The 25,898-nt window shown below is 30.5% G+C and overlaps 2 protein-coding genes across 2 annotated transcripts in view; both read left to right on the top strand.

The window, feature by feature from the left end:
• Positions 1-25,608, top strand: part of LOC119683910 (beta-1-syntrophin) — a 40,497-nt gene extending 14,889 nt beyond the window's left edge. Inside the window, exons 3-7 of the mRNA XM_038097801.1 lie at positions 3,351-3,640; positions 3,696-3,781; positions 15,334-15,442; positions 15,822-16,175; positions 25,404-25,608. Coding sequence (XP_037953729.1) covers positions 3,351-3,640; positions 3,696-3,781; positions 15,334-15,442; positions 15,822-16,175; positions 25,404-25,487 — 923 coding nt within the window. The 3' untranslated portion in view covers positions 25,488-25,608. The remainder of the gene's footprint in view (positions 1-3,350; positions 3,641-3,695; positions 3,782-15,333; positions 15,443-15,821; positions 16,176-25,403) is intronic.
• LOC119672019 (tubulin alpha-8 chain-like) lies at positions 4,036-5,574 on the top strand. Its single transcript, XM_038082969.1, has one exon. The coding sequence runs from the start codon at positions 4,175-4,177 to the stop codon at positions 5,531-5,533; it is 1,359 nt and encodes a 452-aa protein (XP_037938897.1). The 5' UTR covers positions 4,036-4,174; the 3' UTR covers positions 5,534-5,574.
• Positions 25,609-25,898: the final 290 nt, after the last annotated feature.

Raw genomic sequence — 25,898 nt, 5'->3', positions numbered from 1 at the left:
TTACAAAACTTTATTGCCTTTTCCGTAAGGGTATACATTCCCAAGAGTCTATTCCGTACGTGCATTATCGTAAGGCATTCTAATAACAAATGTATAGCTGACTCTTAAATATCTTCGCAAAATCTACAGTTTGCATTCATATACAAACTGTATACAAACGTATTCCGTACCCAGTCTCATAAGGTGGTGTTTTAGTTTACAGTGCCCTGTTAAGATTCCTGGAAAGATTCTTGTTAAGATTCTTGTAATGATTCTTAGTTCTTCTTTGATAGGTCCATATAATTCTTGTATCTCCTATTTTTATATGTATCAATAAGTGATTTGGATTGTAGTAATGCTGGTATATTAAGTGTTATGCTTTAACCAAAATTTTTTCGATTTCAAAACAAAGTTTACTATAGCAGTTGGCGTTTATTATAGTTATTGATCTGGATTAATGAAGTTCTCTTCTACAATATCGCATTAATCTATAGAAATTTGATTTCCTTTCACTGTTTCTTTATGGTATTACTTTTTCTGTAGTTTAATTTGAGAAATTTTTCTTCCTATTTAATTTAAAATTTTTCTTCCTAATTTTTCTTTCTATTTAATATTCATTATTTTTACCTAAACTTTTACCAAATGAGAGGATTTTGAAAAAAAAAAACGTATGAGAAACTTATGATGATTTTCTATTTTAATCATACTTTTTGGAAATAAAATTTCTAATATTTTTTTACCATTCAATGATGCTGTAATCATTGTTAATTTCATGAATATTTGCTAAGTTTAAAAGTGAGTTTTCTGCTTCATCTGAGAGCAAAATAGAAATGTTGGAAATTGAAAGCAAGTCGTACCGAAAGAAAAACTCTTAATTAAATTTTTCATTTGCGTGCATTTTAATTCGTTTCATGCAAATTTCATATTTGAAAAAATAAATGAAACTGCAATAAACCACGAGGAACCACAGAGAAACGCTCTTTTAGAGTAGAAATTTCACTTCATTTAATTGAAAACAACACAAAAAACTTTTCGCAAATAAAAATAAGCACGAAAACAAAGGCGAATGCAATCTCATTTGTATTTAAATGAAGCGAAATTAAATTAAATATGTGCGGCTGCTGTGGTGCCTGCGAATGAATCTGCGTAATGCAGGGGCTCTGAGGTTGTTACTATAGAAGTGCCTCGTTCCTCATGCGAACGTAGAAGCAGATTATAAAGTTAATAAGTTTGTCAGTAATTTTTTTTCTTTGAGCATTGGTGTTAGCATCGTTGATGTGGCAACTCTTTCATTTCACTTAACGAGAAATATTAACTTAATTTGTGAAATGATAAAAGGAAATTGATTTTACTTTTTTCTTTTAAAACAAAATACAAAACAAAAAAAGTTTCTTTCCTTTTAACAGAAGTAAAGTTAATTATTATTAAAATGAAATAATTAAGCTCTTTGTGTCAAACTCTTGATATCATATAATTAACGTGGGCTGACTGATTATAACAGAAAATATTCACTTGTCTAATAATGACAAATATCACAGAAATTTAGATTTAAAAAGTTCTGGTACTTTTAATAACAATGTTGACATCCTATTATACATAACTTTTAAATGATTAGAAATAGCAATTTTGAATTAAAAATCATTCAATTAGCATAATATTTTACAGTAACGCATTTTACATAAACTTCTGTGCCCGTCATAGCAGTTTTACGCTTTCGTTTGGTCATGACAATGAGAACATGTTATGCATACAGTCAAATCATAAATTTAAATTTCATGATTGTTTGGTTGCAGTAATAATTCAGCAGATATCTACTCACTTTACTGAATTAAGTAAACAAATACTAAATCCTTATCCTTCCCATTGAACTCAGTTAATTTAACAGATCTTTGGTCCTTACCAAAGAAAACTTGTTTAACCAAAAAGTAGACATTTACGGAAAGAATGCTCTGTTTTGCTTTGTAATATCTACGATGTATACATTGAACAGAACAGGATTTAAAGGTGAGCCTTGTAGTATTTTAACCTTTAGAGCTCTTAACAGGAAAAGATAATTTTTCCATCTGTAGTGAAATTCTTAGTTTTGCAGAAACTTTTTTATTATATAGAATAGTTTCTGCGGATTCCCGATTGTTACAATAAGGCTTAAGGGTTTTGCTTTAACCAAAATTTTTTTTTGATGTCAAACGAAATAGTTTACCTACAGTATTTGGCTTATATTATAATTATTGAATCTAAGAGATTTTGATTTTCTTTTATAATCAACGCGGTATCTACGTGTAAACCACCTGAAGGTGGCACAACAGTTAATATGCAGTGTAGAATATCTAAAGCAATGGGCATGCTAGCTTGCAAAATCAATAACTACATTTATGTTTTAATAATTGTACATCAAATCTCAAACTATTGTATGGATTTTGTAATTACGATAGTGTAGACGTACTGGTTTAAACCCGATATACAGTAACAAGCAAACTACACAAGTTTTCGCCATCTACTAAACAAACAACTAAAAAAAATTTATTTGGATTTGTCAATATTGATTCGTAGAAAATTATTTGGAAATGAGATATTTGACACACACATACGCTATAAATATTATTTGATATAACACATTCCGCAGGATAGAGCTTCGAGGAACTTCATATATTAGCAATAAACTCGCACAAGTACAGATTTTGCGTTAGTTGCATGATGGTATATATAGTGTGCTCTTTAACACACTATATGTACTATATACACCATATAATATAACACACTATAATACTCTATAAAGAGTAAAGTATTAGACTACTTTTTAGCTGCAGATTGCTATAGAGTATATATGTGAGCAACTTGTTAAAAATGACTGAATCATTTATAACAAAATCACACAATAGACTTTTGTGTAAGTTTGCTTATAACCGCTATGATTTCAATTAAAACTAAATACATATATATATGTGCGTATCTTAGTTACATAAACCATTGAATATGCTCAAGCTTAAACACTCTTTGGCCCCACCAACAGCGAGATATGTAAACTCATTCATTCCAAAATTCTGACATATCTGTCAAAAAAAAAAAAATAAAAAATTTTTTTTTCAGATTAAAAATTTTTAAAAATATATCGCGAAAATTGGCTTTTTGAGCTGAAACTGAACAAGTGGTCCACTCAGTAAGAGTCGCAAATGATTTCTACATCTATTTTCTAACATAAAATCCATCTAAACTTCATATTTTATTGCAAAAATATTCCGCGCTCTATTGCTTCATGCAGAAGTTTTTGCATAAAAATTTCAAGCAAATTTTTGAGTTTATTTGTCTGGCAGCACTTCTAGCTCTCGGATTTACGCAGGTCTCATGATAATCCCTTTTTTTTTACATTACAGAAAATCGTTGTTTGGAATTACATTCTCCGGATGGTGTTCATTCATGTATTTTGCGTGCGTCTGATTCGGCGGAAGCGTTAATCTGGTTTAATGCGCTGCACTCGGCCATGTGCACAACCACCCAACGTGCGCTGACTGAAGCTAATCGAGCGTTGATGAATGTGATTGGAGAATTAAAGCATATTGGCTGGTTAAGTCGGCGTTTGAGCGGTAGTGCAGCTGGTAGCAGTAGTGGTGGTGGCTGTGGCGGTAGTGGCGGCAGCGGCGCTAGTGGTGGAGCCGGTGATGTGGTAAGTATAATCCAAGCCTTTACTAATTGTTTTGTCTCATAAAAAAATTTTGCAGCCAAGTGGGCGTTCGAGCTCAGAGAGTTCAGATGAAAATGATAAATGGCAGCCAATTTTTGTTGCAGTCACCGAAAGAGAATTTAGGTAAGTAATTCGCTTACAGCTCCTTAATATGACCTGATTAGGTAACTAAATTCATAATTATGCCAAATAAAGGTGAACACATAATTTTTCCTAACACACCAAAAACTAAAGACTTCGATTTTAGCAATTTTATTAATAATAAGAAAATTTTTCACTCAACTGTCACTTGATAAATTTTCGAAAATAAGCTAAATAGGCTTAGATTTTTTGAAAAAATTGATACCCCAAATATATTTTAATATATTTTCATTGTATATTTTGTAGACGTTCAGTCAACTTCAAATTTGTTCGTGTGAAGTATTTCAAATATTTTGAAACTTTTTTAAGTTTTTGGCTGTAAAATTCTAAGTTTTTTTTTCAAAATCTATTTGTGATTTTTTTTTTTGCGACAAAATGCGTGAAGTCTTATCTTTACATATTGGCCAAGCCGGTTGCCAAATCGGCAGTGCCTGCTGGGAGCTTTACTGCCTGGAACATGCTATTCAACCGGACGGAATGATACCATCTGACAAGAGTGCTGCCTGTGATGAATCTTTTGGTACATTTTTTAATCACACTTCAGCTGGTAAGTATATTCCTCGTGCCATTTTTATTGACTTAGAGCCGAGCGTCATCGATGAGGTGCGTACTGGTACTTACAAACAATTATTCCACCCTGAACAACTTATAAATGGCAAGGAGGATGCTGCTAATAATTACGGACGTGGTCATTACACTGTCGGTAAGGAGATAATAGAACAGGTACTTGATCGCATACGGAAGATGGCTGATCATTGCTGTGGCTTACAAGGGTTCTTGATGTTCCATTCTTTTGGTGGTGGTACTGGATCAGGTTTCACTTCCTTATTAATGGAACGGCTTTCCATTGATTATGGTAAGAAATCGAAGCTCGAGTTTGCTGTGTATCCTGCACCTCAAATCTCCACCGCTGTTGTGGAACCATACAATTCAATACTGACTACTCATACCACGCTGGAGCATTCCGATTGCGCTTTCATGGTAGACAATGAGGCAATATACGATATTTGTCGGCGTAACTTGGATATTGGTCGTCCTACGTATACAAATCTTAACCGTCTCATTGGGCAAATTGTGTCATCTATCACAGCTTCATTGCGTTTCGATGGTGCGCTCAATGTCGACTTAACTGAATTTCAAACCAATCTTGTACCATATCCTCGTATTCATTTTCCGCTGGCTACATACGCTCCAGTAGTGTCATCGGATAAAGCGTACCATGATCAGGGAAGCGTAGCTGAGATAACAAATGCATGCTTTGAACCAGCCAATCAGATGGTTAAATGTGATCCACGTGTTGGCAAATATATGGCGTGCTGTATGCTGTACAGAGGAGATGTTGTTCCAAAGGATGTGAATGCTGCAATCGCATCCATCAAAACCAAACGAGCAATACAGTTCGTCGATTGGTGTCCGACTGGATTTAAGGTTGGTATTAATTATCAACCACCGACCGTTGTACCAGGAGGTGATTTGGCAAAAGTTCCAAGAGCTCTGTGCATGCTTTCAAACACGACTGCCATCGCCGAAGCTTGGGCACGCCTAGATCATAAGTTTGACTTGATGTTTGCTAAACGCGCGTTTGTTCATTGGTATGTAAGTGAAGGAATGGAAGAAGGGGAGTTTAGTGAAGCACGTGAGGATTTAGCTGCTCTTGAAAAAGACTATGAGGAGGTGGGTATGGATTCTGTTGAACCAGAAGACCAAGCTCATGAAAGCGATTCTACTGATTAATTATTATAAAAAAACCCTACATAAAAAAATTAAGGAAAAAAACAAAAAAATACAAAACACAAAATATTACAAAAAAATTCCTGATAAAGGAGAAGGACAATATAAAACAAAAAAATGGCACCCTTTAATAAAAAAATTCAACACAAAGGAAAAAATTTGCAAGCTTAGTTTTTAGGTACAAAATTTTGATCTGGAAGACCAGGTCGTGAAAGTATATTGGATTTAGAAAAGCTCTGAACTGAGAACGACAAAATTAAAACTGTGGCCCTAAAATTTGAAACGAAAAAATATATAAATAAGAATATATATAAATATATATATATAAAGGAGAGTAAAAAGAAAAAATAAGAAATATGAAATTTACGAATCTTTAAAAATGATAATTTAAAAAGAAATGTGTGGATTGTGTCTTTTAATTGACCCCTAACTATGATTGAAATTTAGAAAAAAATATGTAAATATGTAAGAAAGAACCGGAACAAAACGAATGGATGTTAAAAAGAAAAAAAGAAAATGGAAGGAATGATTTTGATCAAACTTAACTTAACATATAACAAAAGGAAGTGAAAACAAGGACGTAAAATGAATGAAGAATCTGTAACGTAGTGAAGAAAGATTATTGAAAGTTAAAATTAAAAGAAAGATGATATAGACTTTGATTAATATATGATTATTAAAAATTATAAATAGTTAAATGATTGAATAATACTGATTAAAAGCTGAAAAAAACTTGGTGGCGTAAAACTAGTACAAAATTGAATGTGAAATCGGTGTCCCTGATGATATTGGCTCTGAAGAAACTAAAAACTGAGATGAATTAAAAAAAAAAACCATGCCCTAACCTCCTCTGACATGTCTTGTTTGTGTAAACTATATTTAAATGATGTGGAACCCCTGACAATTCGACTTAATCCATGAACAACTATTGATAAACTTAAACGTGATTGGATGCTCAAACGGTAGTAAAGGTCCAAGCTACTAAATTGTATTTGCTATAAATTAATGAACTTAGTCAAAAATTCTAATGTTAAAATGTCTTGTTAGTACTTGTCAAAACACTTTAGTCTAAAATTAATGCATTCTAAAAATATATGTGAACGAAATGTTATATATTGCCTTTTACTTATAACGATAAATGTATTGTAGATCATAAGCAAATTACATATATCTTATATCGAACCAAATTTTGAAAGTTCACATTGTTAACGTACCAAACTGTCCAAAAGGTATCACATTGCTCCAGAACCAAGAATTGTAATTATAAGTTGACTAAGTTCTCACCCTCATTTGGGTTCCTGGACGTAGGAATATCGTAGGGAACGAGAAAACCGACAGTTAAGCCTGCTCTGGTGCCTCCCTAGATGTGTCACTGGCGGTACCAGTTTATATTACCCTGGAGACCATTAAAAGAAGTACCTTCCTCTACTTTCTGCAACTTGTCAATAACAGACGGATTGTACTTAAAATAAATCCTCGGAACTCATCAAAAGAGACCGCGGGAATAAAATAATTTATTCTGTAGAATTTGGGATTTCCTTACAAGTGAAAAAATTTTGCCTAAAGATCTAATTTTGCAATTTATTTGTAAAAAATTTAGAGAACAAAATCAAGGTCAACAATAGTATAAGTATAACATAATAAATAGCACAACTATAAACAAATTTTGACCATACTTCTATTTCATATTATTGCTATTATAGTGAAGTGCCAATATGGATATGGAAGTAGATAATGATGTCGTTCCATATATACTTTGTACTTCTTAACTAACGCACTATTGACTTCCTTCAGATAATGGTTGGTGCATCTGGGTGCCGAGAATCTTGTAGATTTCATCATAGTGTTGTGTAATATTAAAAAGTCACGAATGCAGATATTTCAAATTTTGTAAATAAAATTTAAAAAAACATATATATTTGACAGTAAAAGGAAAAATACATAAATTAATATTTTTAATACAAATAATTTTATTTCAATAAAAAACTCTAGTCAAAATTGTGAAATTAGAAAATAATGTTTAATTCATATATCATATTTTGTTAATTTTCGATTTCAATGTGTCGACAGTGAGAAGTGTAGACATATGTACTATGTCTACCATAACCTTACCATCGCAACTCCACCGACAAAAAATCGATGGATCTTTATATAAAGATTTTATATAATGGATATCATATATAAATATCAGATACAAAAATATGTAACAAAGCCCAAAAAAGATGCTTAGCTTATGACTTGTGACATTGTCCGACATGGACACCGTGGAAGTTTATATTCCATATCCACATCTTTAAATTAACTACAAAAAAAATGTTAATATGATTAAATTCGTTAATTGTTTTTGTCAGACCTACATCAATTTTAGATGACTGTGAGTATTTCGCACTTCCCAACTAAGGACTATATTATTCAACGATTCTTAGTGCAAACAATGGTCTTTTAACAATTACTTGTTGAACATTTTTATGAGAAACTTAGGAATAAAAGGGAATTATTTAAATGAGGTCATTACTCCAATGAAGTTCTAGAATTTCAATTAATACACCATTTTCCACAAAAAAATTAAAATGTCATTACAATAAAATTAACTGCTGTACGAGAGTGTGTGTGTATACATATGACCACATCCTCGCTATCGATATATCATATTAAATGATGATCATTTTATAATGGGCCCTTTTTTCTTAATAAATATTATTTCTAAAACACTCTTAGGGAAGCAACTGCTGCATATACCCCATTGACTACATACATGTATTTCATATCAGCTACATTTTTTACCACTTTATGCGTGTTATAATAAAGACAAACTACCGATAACTTTAGGTAACCACCAATATTTTTACGACGTACCAAATATATATTTATGCTATTATTTGAAATATATCAGGGTTCGAATATATATCCTAAAATGAAGAAAAAATGGTTTTGCAATGGTATCAACTTTTTTAATTCATAATAGGCTGGTAACTACTTAGGTCTATGTTAATATATTTCCGGAAAGAAATTTACTTCGCGAGGTGCTTTCAAGAAATTTTCGAAATGATAAAAATAATTTTATACAGTTATAGAGTTATATTACATTAATAATGTATACACTTTAATGTAGTACTTCGACTTCGATTCTATAGATCTTTCGGTCATCAAGTACCCTCACTCTCCTTTAGCTATATGCCTGTTTACAGCTCTTATATTGATACATGGATATATCAAAGGATGCAAGGGATTTTCATTGGTAGTAAACAAAAATTTAAGATTTTTTTTGATCACATAAACTTCATGTTGTAAAGATTGCCTGTTGCAATATAAAACTCATTTATTAAGGTTTTGCCATACTCGTCATTTTATTCAATGGCTGTGATAATCGTTCGATAAACGATAAGCAAGATTATTGATAGTTCACAAGTATCGAATATGGAATATGCACCCACTTAAAAATCAAGGTGTATATCTGAGCACATAATTTTACAAAATTCATTATAGTCGGCACTCATTTTTCGGCTCTATTTATTTTCATTTCCTCTTGTGCCATTATTATTACAATGGACGCAATTGATACACAGGTAATTGATAGAAGCTGGCAATACTTTCAGCGGTAAGATAGAGTGTGGTAATATTTTTTCTTCGCTCAATATTGAGTTTTGTGCTTTGAAGAAATATTTCATATATGCTGACCTATGGTATATGGTATATTCTATTGAAAGAATGTCGCAAAGGACATAAAATAAACACTACTTTCGATGATAACTTTGGAGAAACTGGAATTTTTTTGTTTTGATATCTGACAGATTTATATATGCAAATACGCAAATACATATAACTTCTGCTCAAAAAGTATCAGGATTTTGTTGTTTGTTAACTACTCCTTAAGTAATAGACCTTTTTCAAAACCTTTTGAGCGCCATCTGTCAATTAGTTTGTTTTCAGCAGCTGTTAATGTGAAACTACCTCAAGTGCATTTAGCGATTTTTACTATGGAAAATTCTGGTTGTGAGCGATTTTTTGACCAAACACGGCACCACTGTCATCGCCCAGGCACCATATTCGCCAGATCTGGATCTGTGCGATTTTTTCCTGTTCCCGAAACTCAAATTGCCCCTTCTTGGTAAGCGTTTTGAGTCTATTGAATCGGTAAAAGGGAATTCGCTGAAGGAACTAAAAGGCATACCTTCACGGGCCTACGAAAAGTGTGTGGAAGTGTGTGTGTGGAAGATTGGGTTAAGCGTTGGCTTATGTGTATCGCTTCAGAAGGAGCATATTTTGAAGGAGATAAAATAAATTTGGAATAAAATTTAAATTTGTGTTGTATTTACAAAATTCGGGTATTTTTTGAACAGAATGCTAAACACGTGATAGAATTTAAAGTTGAAAATTCGAAAATTAATAAGTTTTCTTTGCAAGTATTGGTAAGAATATTTCATTTTCTACATGATTGTGGATAAAAGTTGTATTTTCAGGCTTTTTAAAATAATTAACAAAGGTGTAGGTTGACAGTTAACTAGAAATTTTGTACGTTCTTCCAAAAATCGTTCACAATTGACGAATTTTTAGACTTGGCAACCATGCGATTTGAGCTGCTTATTAATTAGGCGATTTCTTATTATTTATTTTAAAATGCATGGTTGCATTGAAAATTGCATTGTTGCATAAAAAATGAAGCAATAAAAAATTCATAATTATACATTATTTCAAACTTTCATTTCATTAAATTTTCATTAACAAACACAAATTTGAGAACTTCGAAAGATTATAGATAGGAAAAGATAATAATTTTTTTTATTGATATCTCTATATGTTTCCTACTACAAATTTGCATTTTTTTACTAAAAATTGCAACAGTACATCAAGTTTTCCTTAATATTTTCATCATGTAAGGATGATTGCTTAAGATTAATAATCAAACAATTTTCCCATCGGTCAATTTTTCTACACAATTTGTTAAAGAATGTGGCTTTATAAATATTTGTGCAAAATTCACATTTCCCCGATGGACAATTTCAAAAGAAAATTACCGGAGATGAAATATTTTTTGGTTCTTGCTACTTTTTTCTTGCTAACCTTTTACAAAATAATAAATTTTTTGTTATTATTATTTATATGTTTACTATATAAATACACACACACAGATGCTTATTGCGTATGTATGTGTGTATGTGTACTGCATACATAGTTAGTGTTAGTAAATGCAGAAAGGAATATTGAGGTATCCTGCAGTTTTGTTACATTTGCATTATTCATAAACACACACCTAACAATCATGCACACACACACACACACCACACACATACAGATACATGTCTTCATATATATATGTTCACTCACTTCCATACGCAGACAGGATGTTTAAAAAACACTTCCTGTCTGCATGTCGGAAGTGAATTTTACTACTGCATGTGCAGCAGCGTTGATATTGGTTCATTGTTGTTGCATTCCATTTTGAAAATATTTTCCTTCCTGATTTTTAAATGCATTTCTTGCACTCACACACAATCTTTCAAAAATAATTTATGCAAAATTCTATGTTCGAGTAATTTTGGTGTTTTTCATTTCACTTTGAATTTTCCCACTCGTCCTTTTCTTTTCCGATTTTTTTTTTTTATTTTTTTTTATTTTTTTTTGACAATTTCTATTTGTTTCCGTACAAAATTGCAAGTGACAGACACCTGCTGATATTCCGGCACTAAGAATAGACAAAATAATTTCAAAACATTTTCATTCTGAAAAATTTTAAATATAAATTCATTCATTCGATTTTTGTTAAGGAATTAGAAAACCAAAAAAAAAAGAAAATGGAAGAAGTAGAGGAGATTTTAAATCTACGTTGATTGAGCAATTTAATTCCCACAAGTTCTGCTTCAGCTGTCCTGTGTTGTCCTATCCTGTCCTGTCCTGTCCTGTCCTGTACTGTACTGTACTGTACTGTACTGTGCAAGTGGGGGTGCTTTCGTTTGGGACAGAAATAATTTGTCATTGATTGATGATGGAGCTGGTACGTACTAAGGACTGTGGCCACAAAGCATTGCAAAATGAAGCGCACGAAATGGAGTGAAAACCAAAAAGTGAATAAACTGTAAATCGTTTTTAAGTTTCAGTTAAAATGTAGAAAAATGTAGAAAAATGTGAAATGAAATGAAAATCAAACAAAAACTCCATTGAAAAATGACCAACGAACTCGAAACGAGACGTTAAATGGAAAACATTTTTTTAGATTTTAAAACAAAGAAATTATTTATAGTTTAATATCCTTTTTTATATTGGAAATATGAGTTTGAGTTTATTAAAAATAGTTATTATCTTTTGTCTTGCTTAATATAAAATCAATCATTTCAATAACTACTCTCAAACTATTTTATAAATTATATTAAATTTATTCTCTTGGATTTTAAATTAAATTTGGTTTAAATTTATAAGATATGACTACAAAAGATTCACAGTCTTAAAAAAAAAAGAAAATTATTTACGAATATTTAAATATAAGAACTAATTCCAAAACCATTGATGATGGGTGTTTCACACTATTCGAAACAACTGTATGGTCAGCCAAAAATTTAATTAACTAAAAATAGATAAAAATTTTGTTTACTACTGTTTTCACAACTTTTTTCTACACTCCTTTTTTTTACTTTTCACTAATATTCGAAAACACTCAATTATAAATAATTCATTTTCACGTTTTCTTAAATAAAATATACATAAATAAAAGTTTTGTTTACTACTGTTTTCACTACTTTTTACTACACTACTTTTTCTACTTTTCACTACTATTCGAAAACATTCAATTATAAATGATTCATTTTCAACTTTTCTTCCCAAGTCATATGTCGTATACTATTATTCAGTTTTACCAGACGTAAGAAGAGCAGATTTGTTATCGAGATTTAGATCAAATTGTTATTTTTAAATATTATAGCAATCAAATCATTCGGTACTGTCTATAATGTATCTTTAAAGTTTTATATTGGACATCTTAGGGTACTAGTGTTTTGTATAGTCATTCTCGAATACTTTTCGGCATAGAGCTGGCAATACCTGACTGACGAATATCGAGAATTTGATAACACACAATCATGATCTTGTATATAACACAAGTAATGTGATTATACACGTCTGAAAAATACACATCTGCTCGCGTAATAAAGCCAAACCAGGTCATATTATATGCTTATGGCACCATTCTGTTGAAACCATATACATTACATAATCGTAACTCAATTTCATGTCAATAAAGAACTGCTAGTTCTTCCGATATAATTTCACTTTATATATATGACAGTATATAGCTATATAGCATGAAGTAACTTTTGAAATTCCGAGATACCATAGAGACCCGGTTATTTGTCTAAATAGTTTATTTTGTACTCACTGATTTTTTTCGATATTCGAAGAGCAAGTCGAGCTCCATAGTTCAATGCCGTAAGACCAGTTGGATTTTGTAATTGAATTATAAGTTGGAAGCTTGTTTCTAAAGTTTAGTTTTCAATTTCCGTTAATTAGTCAGTAAAGTTGTTGTAATTTCAATTTTATTTGAGTCCTTTTATTCTTGATATGATAAGTTAGTGTCACTCCTCTATCATGTAATACTAAATATGAGAAAAAATTAACGTTTTATTAAATTATTCTGTTTATCTGCATTTTTTCCGGTAACAATGTATTAACAGTTAAATATACCTAGTATGTGTTATATGAGTCTTATATGTGATATTTAACTGTGTGTATAATTCTACATCAAACCATATACCTACGTATAATTATCAGCTGTATGTGTATAATCTGTTCAGTTTCAGAACTATGCAGTACTGATCACTATTGTAATTAAATCACTCTCAATTCCTAACTCCAAGGCATTTGGAATTACTAAAAAATTATTGGAAACTAGAATTGAGTTGCTAGTTTACAAGTGGCATTGGAATTGAAAATCCCAATTCCTAATTCCAAGTAATTCACAAAAGTAATTAAAACAAAAAAAAAGCCTCGGAACTTCTGAGCGTTTAAAAATTTGTTGGATTTTATATCATTCGTTGCTTCTTCTTCTTTTAATTAGTTTTGCAAATTACTTGAAATCAGGAATTGGGTTTTTCAATTCTAATTCCACATGTAATTTTACTACTTAATTCCCAATTCGAATTACCCCGTAACTGTAATTGATTTTGCACAACTTTGAAGCAGTGTGCATATATATTACTCTTCATCTTATTATGAGAATCGTATTTCAATTTTAAGTCCAAGGCTCTCAGCAATTGCCGATGCACAGTTTGACAAAATTAAAATTACACGATCGAAATTCGGTATTTTCTGAACTTAGAGAAATATTAAAAAGAAATTTTTCTAGAGAGGTTTTCGAATAGTAGTGAATTAAAACAACAAAAATTTATTTTATATTATTTTAATTAATTGAATTTTTGGCTGAACATACAGTTATTTCGAGTATAACCAAATTCCCATCATCAGTAGTCTTGGAGATAATTCTTGTATTTAATTATTCATAAATAATTTTTTGAGACTGCAAGTATCAGGAATCGAACTCGAGTCCTGCCAAATTTAAAGCTCAGAGTTAACGCACCTTAACCAACTGACCCACTGACAACTAGACTTATATCTTCATTATGTATTTTTCTTAAATAAAGTTTTTGAGATAAGCCTTGTTTTAAATACCAGCAAGTCCATTGAGTTTGAGTACTGAGTACTGATTCAGAAAGTACCGAATTTTGAACTTTTCATTTTGCCATGCTGTGTGACGCCTTAAGTCTTTACTAAATACTATATGTATTAATTTTATATTAAAATATTTAGTTACTAAATTAATATTATATTAAGTTAATAGTGTGTAAGATATAAGCCATCATATAATAACACAAAAAAATCAAAGCCAAGAATCAAATAAAATAGTAATAAAATTCATACATAAGAAAGAAAATCAAATACTAAACAAAAGTAATAAATGTTTATATAAAAAAAATAATAAATCAGGAACAACAAACAAATTTGGTAAATCAACATAAAAAGAGCAAAAATAAGTGTAAACAGTCCTTTCCCAAATTCACTCCGAATATCGTAATGCAATGCACCGCAGTACAAAGTATCAACAAAACAGAGTACACACAGCTCTTTTCCACTAAAATACACAGCAAGGATAATTATTTGGTTTGGGTTAGGACACCGGAGGGAATATAAATTGCTCACTTAAGAAAACATTGGGAAACAAAGAATATTTTGCTTTACACTTGAGCAATAATTCACGCTTTCTTTTTGTCATGTGCTTTGCTTTGTTCTGTGCTCATTTTCTCGTTATACGTTTCTCGCTTCTCGCTTCTCGTTACCCATTTCTCGTTACTCGTTGCCCGTTTTTCGTTAGTCATTTTTCGATGACCCACCAGTGTTGCCCTCCACAGCACTTTTAATGTGCGCTCGTATGTGCTTTGCTACGCATTTGATTTTATCTCGGTGCGTTTTTAGAAGGAGAAGCTAGACGAAGCTGGAATCTAACTTATGGAGCATTCAAAATAATTTCGCTTCTAAGTCGTGCATATATAAAAGGAAATCTTAACTTTAACACAAGTAGATATATGTATTTAGATACATAGTTAAAAGGCACAACCGACTATGTGTGTGTTAGTATCTATAAAAAAAGTGTTTGTATATAGCACTGTGTGCATTTATCTTCTATTAAAACTATTTTTGCTCCATTTGCGTACACTTTACAACCCTTTTATGTTTATTTCATATTCCTTTTTATACACATTTACTCAACTTTTTTGTGTATCTGTGCTTTATATCTATTTTATTATATTTTATTTCTTTAGAATATACGAAAGTGCACCGTGGTCGGTGGAAGCATGGGGACGTCCATTGGAAAGTTTTGCATTGGCAACAACAAGACTGGCTGGAGCGGGCAATAACTCATCTTTGAACGTAAGTTTTAAGTTTTAAGTGCTGCTGTGTTGTTTTGTATTGCAGCAGAAAGGGCAAGCAAGAAATTCACAAACTCTGAAAAGAATATCTAAAATTAAAATAAAAATTAAATAAGAAAATTAAAAAACGAGTTCAGAAATTTGAAATCCTTATTTAAAAGCGCTTTTAGTTTAAAAACTGAAAACTTCATACTTTAAAACTTTTTTGGTCTTTGTGTTCATTTTTTAATCAAAGAGGAAAGACATTTTCATTAGCAACTGCTAACGTTATCCTCACCGCCTGCCTGCTATGATTACACTACGTACTTCTCTTTAATTTAATGTTATAAATATATTTTTTTTCATGCTAATTTTTTGTTAACCTATTCTTTCCAATCTAGGGTCAACAGACCACTGTTTTTTGTGTGCGCTGCGGCACAACTCGTGGCGTTTTAGTATATTGGCTACGCTCCGAAACGCATCGTGATATGGCTGCTTGGGCACGTGCACTTGTGCAGGGTTCTCATAATGCCGTCAATTATCAGCGAGAATTTTCATTTCGCTGCCTCTACCAAGGACGGCAATGTCAATTGGTTGTGCATCTGAATCGTGGTTTTTGCTTATACGAGTGCGGATATGCGGCGCCAGCCCAGACCAAAACTCAATTGTGGCAATTTCCGTTTGACAAATTAAAGGGTTCGGCCGACGATGGTAATCGTATGTTGTTTTTGGACTTTGGCGATGATGGCGAAATTGTAAGTATTTAATATGCATAAAATTTTAACATTTTAATTATTGAATTTTTAATTAATTCATTTTAATGGTGTTCAGTCAACCATTTAGAAAATCTATAATTTGATTAGCAAATTTAACGTACGAATGCCTATAATGCAAACCTTGCATTATACGTTATGTTGTATTGCATTCGTAATACGGTTATTTAATTATATTGATACATATAATTAATTTAATTGACACATTTTACTATTTTAATGTCATTCGATTAACCAAACATTTTGTCTGAGGGCTGCCTCCCCTCGTTAAATCCTACTTCCAAAAAATTTACGTCACTCATACGCAACCGCGAGCAAAACAAATAAATTTGCTTTTATTCAATTTGGCTGTTCCATTAAGTAGTACAAACATTATAAAAGTATAATAAGTTACGACTTAATTAGAAAGAGTGCAAAATAGTGCAATTATTGATCAAATAAACACAATTTGATTATTCAGCTTTTTAACTATAGCCTTCGTATTTGTGCTATAAAAATAGATAGTCAAGTCTTAATTGTGAGGTATAAGTTTTGAATTAAATCCTTTAAATGTCATATCTTCAATCATGTTTTTTTAATAAAATTATAAAAAATTTAATTTGATTTTAACGTCCGTTTTGACGAAAGAACTAGATTCTTAATATAAACTATTGTTTTCAATAGAAAGATTTTTCAAATAGTATTAAATTTCAACAAAATTAGAAAAAAATTATTTTATATCACAGAAAATGTTTGGGAAAATTATTTGATTCTTTTATTTTATGCTTGGCTTTGATTTTTTTGTGTTCTTACGAGTAATATAATATTAATTTAGTAACTAAATATTTTAATATAAAATTAATACATATAGTATTGAGTAGAGACATAAGGCGTCACACAGCATGGCAAAATTAAAAGTTCAAAATTCGGTACTTTCTGAATCAGTAGGGATATCACAATGAAATTTTCTTTGGAAATAGTCTCTTAAATAGGGATTTCTTTTAAATGTATTTCAAACTCAATGGACTTAGTGGTTTATTCAAAAGAAGGCTTATCTCAAAAACTTTATTTAAGAAAAATACATAATAAACATAAAAGTCAAGTACGGCCTTGGGTCAGTTGGTTAAGGTGCGCTGACTCTGAGCTTTTAATATGGCTGGACACGAGGTCGATTCCGGTATTTACAGTCTTTAAACATTATTTACGAATAATTAAATACGAGAATTATTTCCAAGACCACTGATGCTACGTATTGGGCAATACTTTAAAAATGCATGGGCAGCCAACAATTCAATTAATTATAATAATAATATAAAAATGAATTTTTGTTGTTGTAGTTCCCTACTTTTCGAAAACCCTTTTTATATATATTTATATAACACTATGCAGTTTCTATTATTAAATTTTTTTTTGCCGAAAGTGAAGATTCTTATGAAGATTCTTAGAAACTATTTAAAAATTAGAAGGGTTCAAATAGAAATGAAAAGACAACAATATAGCTTTTATATATAGTACACAACAACATTGCGTAGCTTCTTTGTAAAATTGCACCTAAAATGGGCGCTTTACATATAGTAAGTAAAAATATGCATAATACTATGTCTCTGTAAAAAGAATTGCTTTGAAATAAAAATAGGTAACCTCAAAAATCAGCCTTCAATTCGTTGAACTTGTGCTTCCAAAAAAAGCTGTATAAGCTAGTTCTAATTTAAAGCATGGCAAGTGCTTTGATTGTGTCACTTAAAAAATGAAAAATAACAAAAAACTTGAAACTTGAACATTGAAAGTATGGGTAACCTTGGTTACTTGTGGAAAAACACGATTAGTCATCGCTAGTCCAAAAAAAAATATATACGAACTATAAACTAATTAAAAATAGATTCGAATATTTCCTAAGACGATTAATGATGAGTAGTTTGCAATACTCGAAATAGCGTTGTATGGTCAGTCAAATTTCAAAATAAATTAACTAAAATTTTTTGTTGTTATCTATTCATTTCTATTCGAACCCATCTAACTTTTAAAACACTTTTTGTTTTTTTAAAATAATAAGAATTACTTATTTTAAAAAATATCAAAAAGAATTTATTATTCCTACTTAAATAATTTATTAATTAACAATTTTTAATTACAACGAGGTCAATTTATTCGAAATAAATTATTAAATAATGTTTATTTATTTGATTTTGTTTAAAATTTAATTTTAATTAAAATTTAATTTTGATTAAAATTTAATTTTGATTAACATTTGATTTCATTTAAGTTTAGCTACGTTATCTATTTTTAAATGTATAGTTTTTAATTATTAATAACTTAATATTTGAGCTCTAGTCTTGAGTGACTAGAGATTTGGATAGGAAAATATTATTAAAAGAAATGTGTGAAAGTATATCAAAGGCAAAACCCTAAAATTGATCGATTCCTGTTTATTCATACGATACTTCAGCCTACGATCTCTTATTAAAATTCCAGTTATCTTCAGTTTCTCTATGTCAAATTTAAAGACAGCTAACAACAGCTTAGGTTTAAGGTTAGTATAAGCAGTTTAATATGTAATAAATAAATATTATTGCTCTAGTGTAGTCTTCATTATTCTCCTGCGACAGTCTTCATTTACAATAAGATATTATCTTCACCAATACCATATTGAATATACAAACAAAAATGCTGCACTTTTTCTGGTAAGTTAATCTGCATTTTTAAGACACAACTTCAACCAACTTTTATTACTACTCTACTACAAGGCAGCTCATTAGGTCAAAATACCTTGCCGGCTGACTAATTGTCAGTCAAGATTGCTATTATTTAGATCCGTTAGTTATAAGGCACATAAAAGTATACACAGTTACTGTTTATGATTTAGAGACGATAGTGTTAATGCCAAGCGATTTCAGCTGTCCTGTCCTGACCCATTTAAAACTGCCCTGACGCTTTCATCAATGAGTAACCCATTCCTATAGTATGTTGTCATATGATGGTACATTTCATAAAATTCACGAATGCTTCATGAAAATTTATGGCAACACTGCGCTATAATATAATAAATGAGTTGGCAGCACCTCACTATATTGAGTAGTTGGAATAAACACATAAACACAAATGTGGCGACAGACATAATTTCTTGTAAGTTCTTATTTTTTAACTTATAACATATTCTTATAAATGCCTAGAACAATTAAGTCATTTAGTTTTAAAGAAAGCACCGTAATAAAATATTCTTGTAGATTATTATAATTCAATCAAATTTAAAACAATTTATGAGAACGGGTTAGTTTTTAAGATAGAGAGGTGTTTCTAGTATTGAGAAATACCGAACATCAGTTGTCATTGGAAATATTTGCTAGGCTTTAATACTCAGAAATAATTTTTTTAAACTGCAAGTATCAAAGTTGTACTAAAACCTTGCCAAATTTAAAGTGCAGAGTTGTATTTGTAAACCAATGGACCTAGCACTATATCTGACTTATGCTGTTCTTACTTACAGTTTTATCAATTTTTTAAGTTTTCCAATAAATTTAACTACTTTCAATTATTTTTAGTAATTATTTAGTATAGTTTTAATAAATATGCTATGTAGATAAATTATATTCTTTTATCAAGCTTTATTTAACAACAAAATACAATTACATTAAGACCGAAAAGTTTTCGGAAATTCTCATTTAAAATTCGCGCGCTGTATATTTTTCGATATTTTAAGTTTATGTAGTTTGGCAGCAATTAAGGAAAATTACTATGCCAAAAATGAGCGCGATCTGTCAGACAGTTCGTTTACGGCAGCTGTTGAAACCAGTTCACCTCAGTAGTGCGTTGCGAAAAAAACAATGGAAAAAAATATTGAACAAAGAGTTTGCATCAAATTTTGTGTTTCGAACGAAATTTCGTGTGCAGAATCGTTGCGAATGCTACAAAAGGCTTATGGGGAATCAGTTTTATCGAAAACTCAAGTTTATGAGTGGTACAAAGCCTTTCAGGACGGTCGTACGACCGTCGAAGACATTTCGCAACGCACTACTGAGGTGAACTGGTTTCAACAGCTGCCGTAAACGAACTGTCTGACAGATCGCGCTCATTTTTGGCATAGTAATTAAGGACAGTGCTGCCAAACTACATAAACTTAAAATATCGAAAAATATACAGCGCGCGAATTTTAAATGAGAATTTCCGAAAACTTTTCAGTCTTAATGTATATAAGAGACAACAAAATACCTTCAATAGTATATACAGACTGCTTCTCTCAACATTGAAAACAAGCATATATTATATATATGTAGTAACATAGAGTATTTTTTTCTTATAACAAATGAAATGATAACATAATTTCAGTAAATGATTACATATCAATATGGACGATTATTAACAAGTATGCAAAATGTTTATCTTGTGGGTAAATGAAAGACAGAGAAAAGTATATTCAAATACCTCGCGATATTAGTTAATAATACAGAATGATATTACCCTTTTTTTCCAAAAGAAGGGTTGGGAAGTAGTCACCGTGTCACTGCATCCTCGAGGATTATTGTGACATACCCACTTCAGTTCCATAGACGAGTAGCAGTTAAGAATGCCAGTATGTCCTTTGGAGAGATGTTGCCTAATTCCGTTATAAGCGGATCTGAGTCTTGCAAGACTATCACAGTGACACAATATGTGTTCTGCTGTTTCCTCTTCTTCGTAACAAAGTCTACAGCTATCGTCTCCAGTAATACCTAGATTCAACAAATGTTTTTTAACTCCGCAATGTCCAGTTAGAAAACCTGTGTCAAGTCGGATGCCACTTCTGTTCAGCATAAGTAGCTCCCTAGTTCTGGCTTTTGATCGAAACGGCATGGATTCTTTTGCTTGTCTGCAGGTAATTGTATTATCCCAATCATTCTGAGCTGCTCTTTCCAGCCATTTCATTATTACCCTTATTGCAAATGTAGTATATTTTTGTACTTAAAAAACTTCCTACATTTTGGTGTTGCATACTTAATTTTTTTGAAACTCGTAAATGTTAAAAGCTGTATTAATTTTAAAACTTTTGAAAAAAATTTATTTACAAATATTTTTTGGAAAAAACTTCTTGTCCATAATTGACTATATTCTTACAACAGGTCTCTGAATTGAGTTATCTACTACTATTTTCTAATTTTTTATTCAGAACCAGTTCTGTTTAATTCGTTTCACAAAATAATTTTATTTTATACTTTATATTTTTAATGTGTTCTTATACTGAAACCTTTTAAAAGAAAATAATAGTTGAGAAAAAAATTCCATCGATCCCATTAAAACAATTAAAACATTTCATGCTTTCACAAAACCCTGGAGCAGAGGAAAAGCAGTGCAAAATTGCCATTTTAATTGTTATCGTAACTGTCATTATAAATCTTAATACTTTGCGTATTTAAAATAATAAAGAAAAGTCGTCAACAATTTCCTTTTTTGCCTTTCAATCAATTTTCATTATTTCTGAATTAACCCTTCATTTCATTAAAGTATAATTAAATTTTAATTTGACGCTGCGTAATAAATTTCTTTACACTTTCAGTTTTTCGCTATTTATTTATTTAAAGAGCAGTTTTTTTCTTCTTCTTCTTGACAATTTCACGCCTTCACCATAAAACCTTGAGCAGCTCAAGGGTTGCCTTTAAACATGTCAGTGTCATAATCAATAAACCGCCTTTTTACGCTTGCTTACATTTACTGCTCGCAATGGTACCCTGGCGTAGTCTTCTAAATCAATTCACGCCTCCTGCCACCCACCTACTCGTTCATGTAATAAATATACTTGTTATGACCTGTTTCTTTACTCTTTGCAAATGTTATCAAGGTATCAAGGTGCTCTCCAATGGCTTTTTTTATATTTTTTTATTATTTAGTTTATTTTTGTATTTGTTTTTGTTATTTTTTTGTTTTACCTTTATTTTTTATTTTAAAGGAAAATAGCAGAATATAATTTTGTTGCCACTGAAAATGGTTTGCTGCTATTGCTTTATTATGATTGCTGCCGTTACTCTTGTTGTATTTGTTGCTGCTGTTGTTATTATTGTTGTTGTTGTTACTTTTGCACACGCAACAATACTTTAATTAAACTACCTTTTTGCTGAAATTTATTACGTTCGTTAACGGTGTTTAACAGTCAAGAGTGCATCAAATGTTCTTATTGCCATTTATTTTTTTTTTTGTTTGCTTTTTTTTATTTGATTTTTATTTTATTTTAAACTTTTCTATTGTGCACTGTCTAACAAAGTTAGCAGGCATTTTAGGGTATCGTTCGCACTGATAACCCCTTCTTTGTGAATATATCTCAAAATAAAGGTTTTGAGTCAATTATATTAGTTAAGTTCATTAAGAAGTAGATTCTTTATTATGTTTATTAATTTTTCTTACTTTTTTGAGTTGTGTTTTTTTAAAGAATAGATGTGAAAGTAGTACAATAACTGTACTTCATAATTTTAAATTAAATATCATTCTCTAAACAAATTCATTGTAACTTAATGTTAATTAATGTTATTTAGACCTCAAAATAACATTACTTTATACCAGCTATAAACACGCAGGGACACCAATTTGTTCATTTGTCTGAGTTTGCTATTCGATGTTCGTCAACTCGTCACTCCCTGAAAATCAGAACCCGGAATAAAACAGCAATGCGCGGCATATAACAGTTTTTGCATATTTATTATTTTTTTTTTATGCCATTTGCTATGAGTACGCATATTAAAAATTATTATAAATATGAGTAGGCAAGCAAAGCATGATATGCAATATTTAAACAGCAATGATTAACGACAAGCACTAAGGTATTATACCGACAATGTACCATTTGATGAATTTTTCGTTTTGCTAATGTTGAATTTGGAGACGAAGACAACGAGTTTTATGTTTCTTATAGATGTTGTGGTTTAGCTCTTTTGTTAGACTTTCAAAATAATCAAGGCTCTATAATATGTATGTGTCTAACACTTTTAATGAACCTTTTTATGTCGAGAGTTAGCCCGACGGATTCACGGTTCAGTCCTACAGTAAATTTATTTGTACCGAGCAATGGACGGCAGAGGCTCTTTACATTTGATGGATTTGTGACAGAAATGTGAATCTCTTCTTCAGTAATCTCTGCTGAAGACGAAATGCAAATTTCTTTCTTGTGCTTAGGCAGCACTAGAGAGAGGATGTGATTCTTGGCTTCCCAGTCTTGATTGCATTTTTGTTGCGTCTTTCATACTGAAGAAATGCAACATTGTTCGTGATTTTTACGGAATTTTATTTACTATTATGAAGTATTAACTTTGTTATTGTTATAATTCAATTTTTTTTTCTATTGATTATAATTTTTTTTGTTTATTAATTTTATCTATATTAATTGAAATTTTTATTTTGCAAGAAAATTTTTCATTAAAACACATATGTTTAATAATTATAATTTAATATTAAGTAATTAAATAGTATTTACATTTGAAATATTGCTACTATTTTTATCAAAGTTAGTATGCACTTATAAAAGGAGATAGTAATCGTTACAGAGTGTAAGCCCCCATTCCCTGTTTAATTTAATAAGAAGCTCGGAGGAAATTTAGGGTAAAGATATTATTTATAATCCTGATTAACCATAATTTTAAAACACTTCTGAGACATATATTAGCATCCATTACTTTATGGCCAAATATGTGGTAACTAATTATTGATGTTTTATGATGTTCATAATATTTTATTTGACATATTCTTGATCATATATGTATTCAACATATGTTAGCTGTCAAGACTTCAGATTGGACAACCAAGACTATGATTTCTCATTTGCTTCTATTATGACAAGCAATCTTTTTAACTGTATATTAGTGTCCCGATTATAACATGTATCAACCTAACGTTAATACGTTTGATCTCCAATTTTCCTAAACGTATTTTTTTTTATATAAATTTTAACTTCCGTTTCTGTAAATATGGCTCCTCACTGGATGAGGGTATTTTGATGATTTTTTATAGTTGTCAACATCGGTACAATGATGTAATTTCAAAACTGTAATCTCAAAACTAGATACATTGCAACTAATCGAGATTAAACAACTGATTTTAAATTTATGTAGCCATTTACATATAATACGAGTCTATCATCTTCTTTTTGAAAAAATCAAATCATGTTTGTGACGTTGGAGCCTAGAAGCTGCTTAGTGCAAACACAGCCTAATTCTGTACTCTTAATATGGTCTTGACAACGGTGAAATCTAGCTTAAACTAGATTAGCGATAATAACGCTTTTTACTATATTGTGAAAGATTATATATATATCTAAGTTTATTTAAGTGCATATAAAGAAATCATTTTTTTTTACGATATATTATTATTGTTAAAGGATGTGGCATTGCGACCGTCGGGTCTATTGTGCCCACTCCTGGGCTTAGAGTAGGTCTTTAAGCCCTGCTGCGTCAATAAAAAGTAGTATAAAACCTACTTTACAGAGTTTTGTTGCTTCTTCCGTAAGGATATACCTAGGAGTCTATTTCGTATGTGCATTAGCGCAGGGCATTCTAAAAGCATATGTGTGGCCGACTTCTCATTCTCTTCACAGAATCTACTGTTTGAATCCGTAAATATTTCCAGTTTTGTGAGGTGGTGTTTGCCCTGTTAGGATTCCTATGATGATTTTTTAAGTTTTTTTTTTTAGTTTTTCTTTTGATAGGTTCATACAATCCTGGTATCTCTTGGTGTTATAGGTACCAATAACTGATTTGGATTGTTTTTATCCTGTTATATTATTCCAGTAGTCCTTTTTATTCTGATTGTCGTTTATTTTTATGAGATTTGTACAATATAAATATTCTAAATATTTTTTAATTAAACTTTCAGATTATCTTTAAATTAATTAAAATTTATAGAGTGAACTAGTAATCAGTGTAATTCAGCTAATAGTAAAGAAATAATTTTTCCAATCTATTTTGAACCCCTTTGTCTCTAAGGCAAAACAGAACTTCTTATTTTTACATTAAAGTATTTCTTTAATTTCCTGAATAACTTGCTTTTTATTCCCAACTGTCATGTCTACATGTCTAGTTTCTACAAATTGATTTTCACTTTGACATAATAAAGTATTAAGCGATGTAAAGAAACATGTTGTGAGATATGTTGATGACACTTCGGAATTAAAAATTTTAAATTAAATACAAAACAAATAAAAAAAACTCAAAAAAGTTAACAACTTTATCCAGTTAATTAATGTAATTCTTTTGTAACATTCTTTTTTTTTCGTTTCAGGAACTGGACATGGAATGCTGCCCCAAGCCAGTCGTATTTGTGGTGCACAACTGTCTTTCCGCCAAGGTGCACTCAATTACTTAAATGAAGAAATGAAATGATGAAGAAGTGAAATGATGAAGAAATGAAATCATGAAGAATTGTAGAAGTCAAGACATTGAACATTGAAAGTAAAATTAAGCATGAAAAGTGAAAAGTGTAGTAAAAGTTTTTTTGTAATTTCATACTTTTGAAAATATAAAATAATTAGTAACTTACATATAAATTATTATATAAGGAATAAATGTAGTTTGAAATATACATAATGTAGTATATGAAAAAAAATAAATAAAAACAAAATACAATTATAATTTAAAGAACAAAGCCAAAGTGCTTCCTCTTGTTCTAACTACAAAAAAAAAACAACAAATAAATATACATATATCTACACTTACCCTGTATATGACTGTCTCTTCAAAACATTTTTCATATAATAATATTTTCTTATTGATCCAG

The sequence above is a fragment of the Teleopsis dalmanni genome, chromosome 1 (genome assembly GCF_002237135.1).
Source record: "Teleopsis dalmanni isolate 2A chromosome 1, ASM223713v2, whole genome shotgun sequence".
Classification (NCBI taxonomy): domain Eukaryota; kingdom Metazoa; phylum Arthropoda; class Insecta; order Diptera; family Diopsidae; genus Teleopsis; species Teleopsis dalmanni.
Note: the sequence above shows the minus strand (reverse complement) of the source record. Positions and strands in the feature narration are given on the sequence as shown.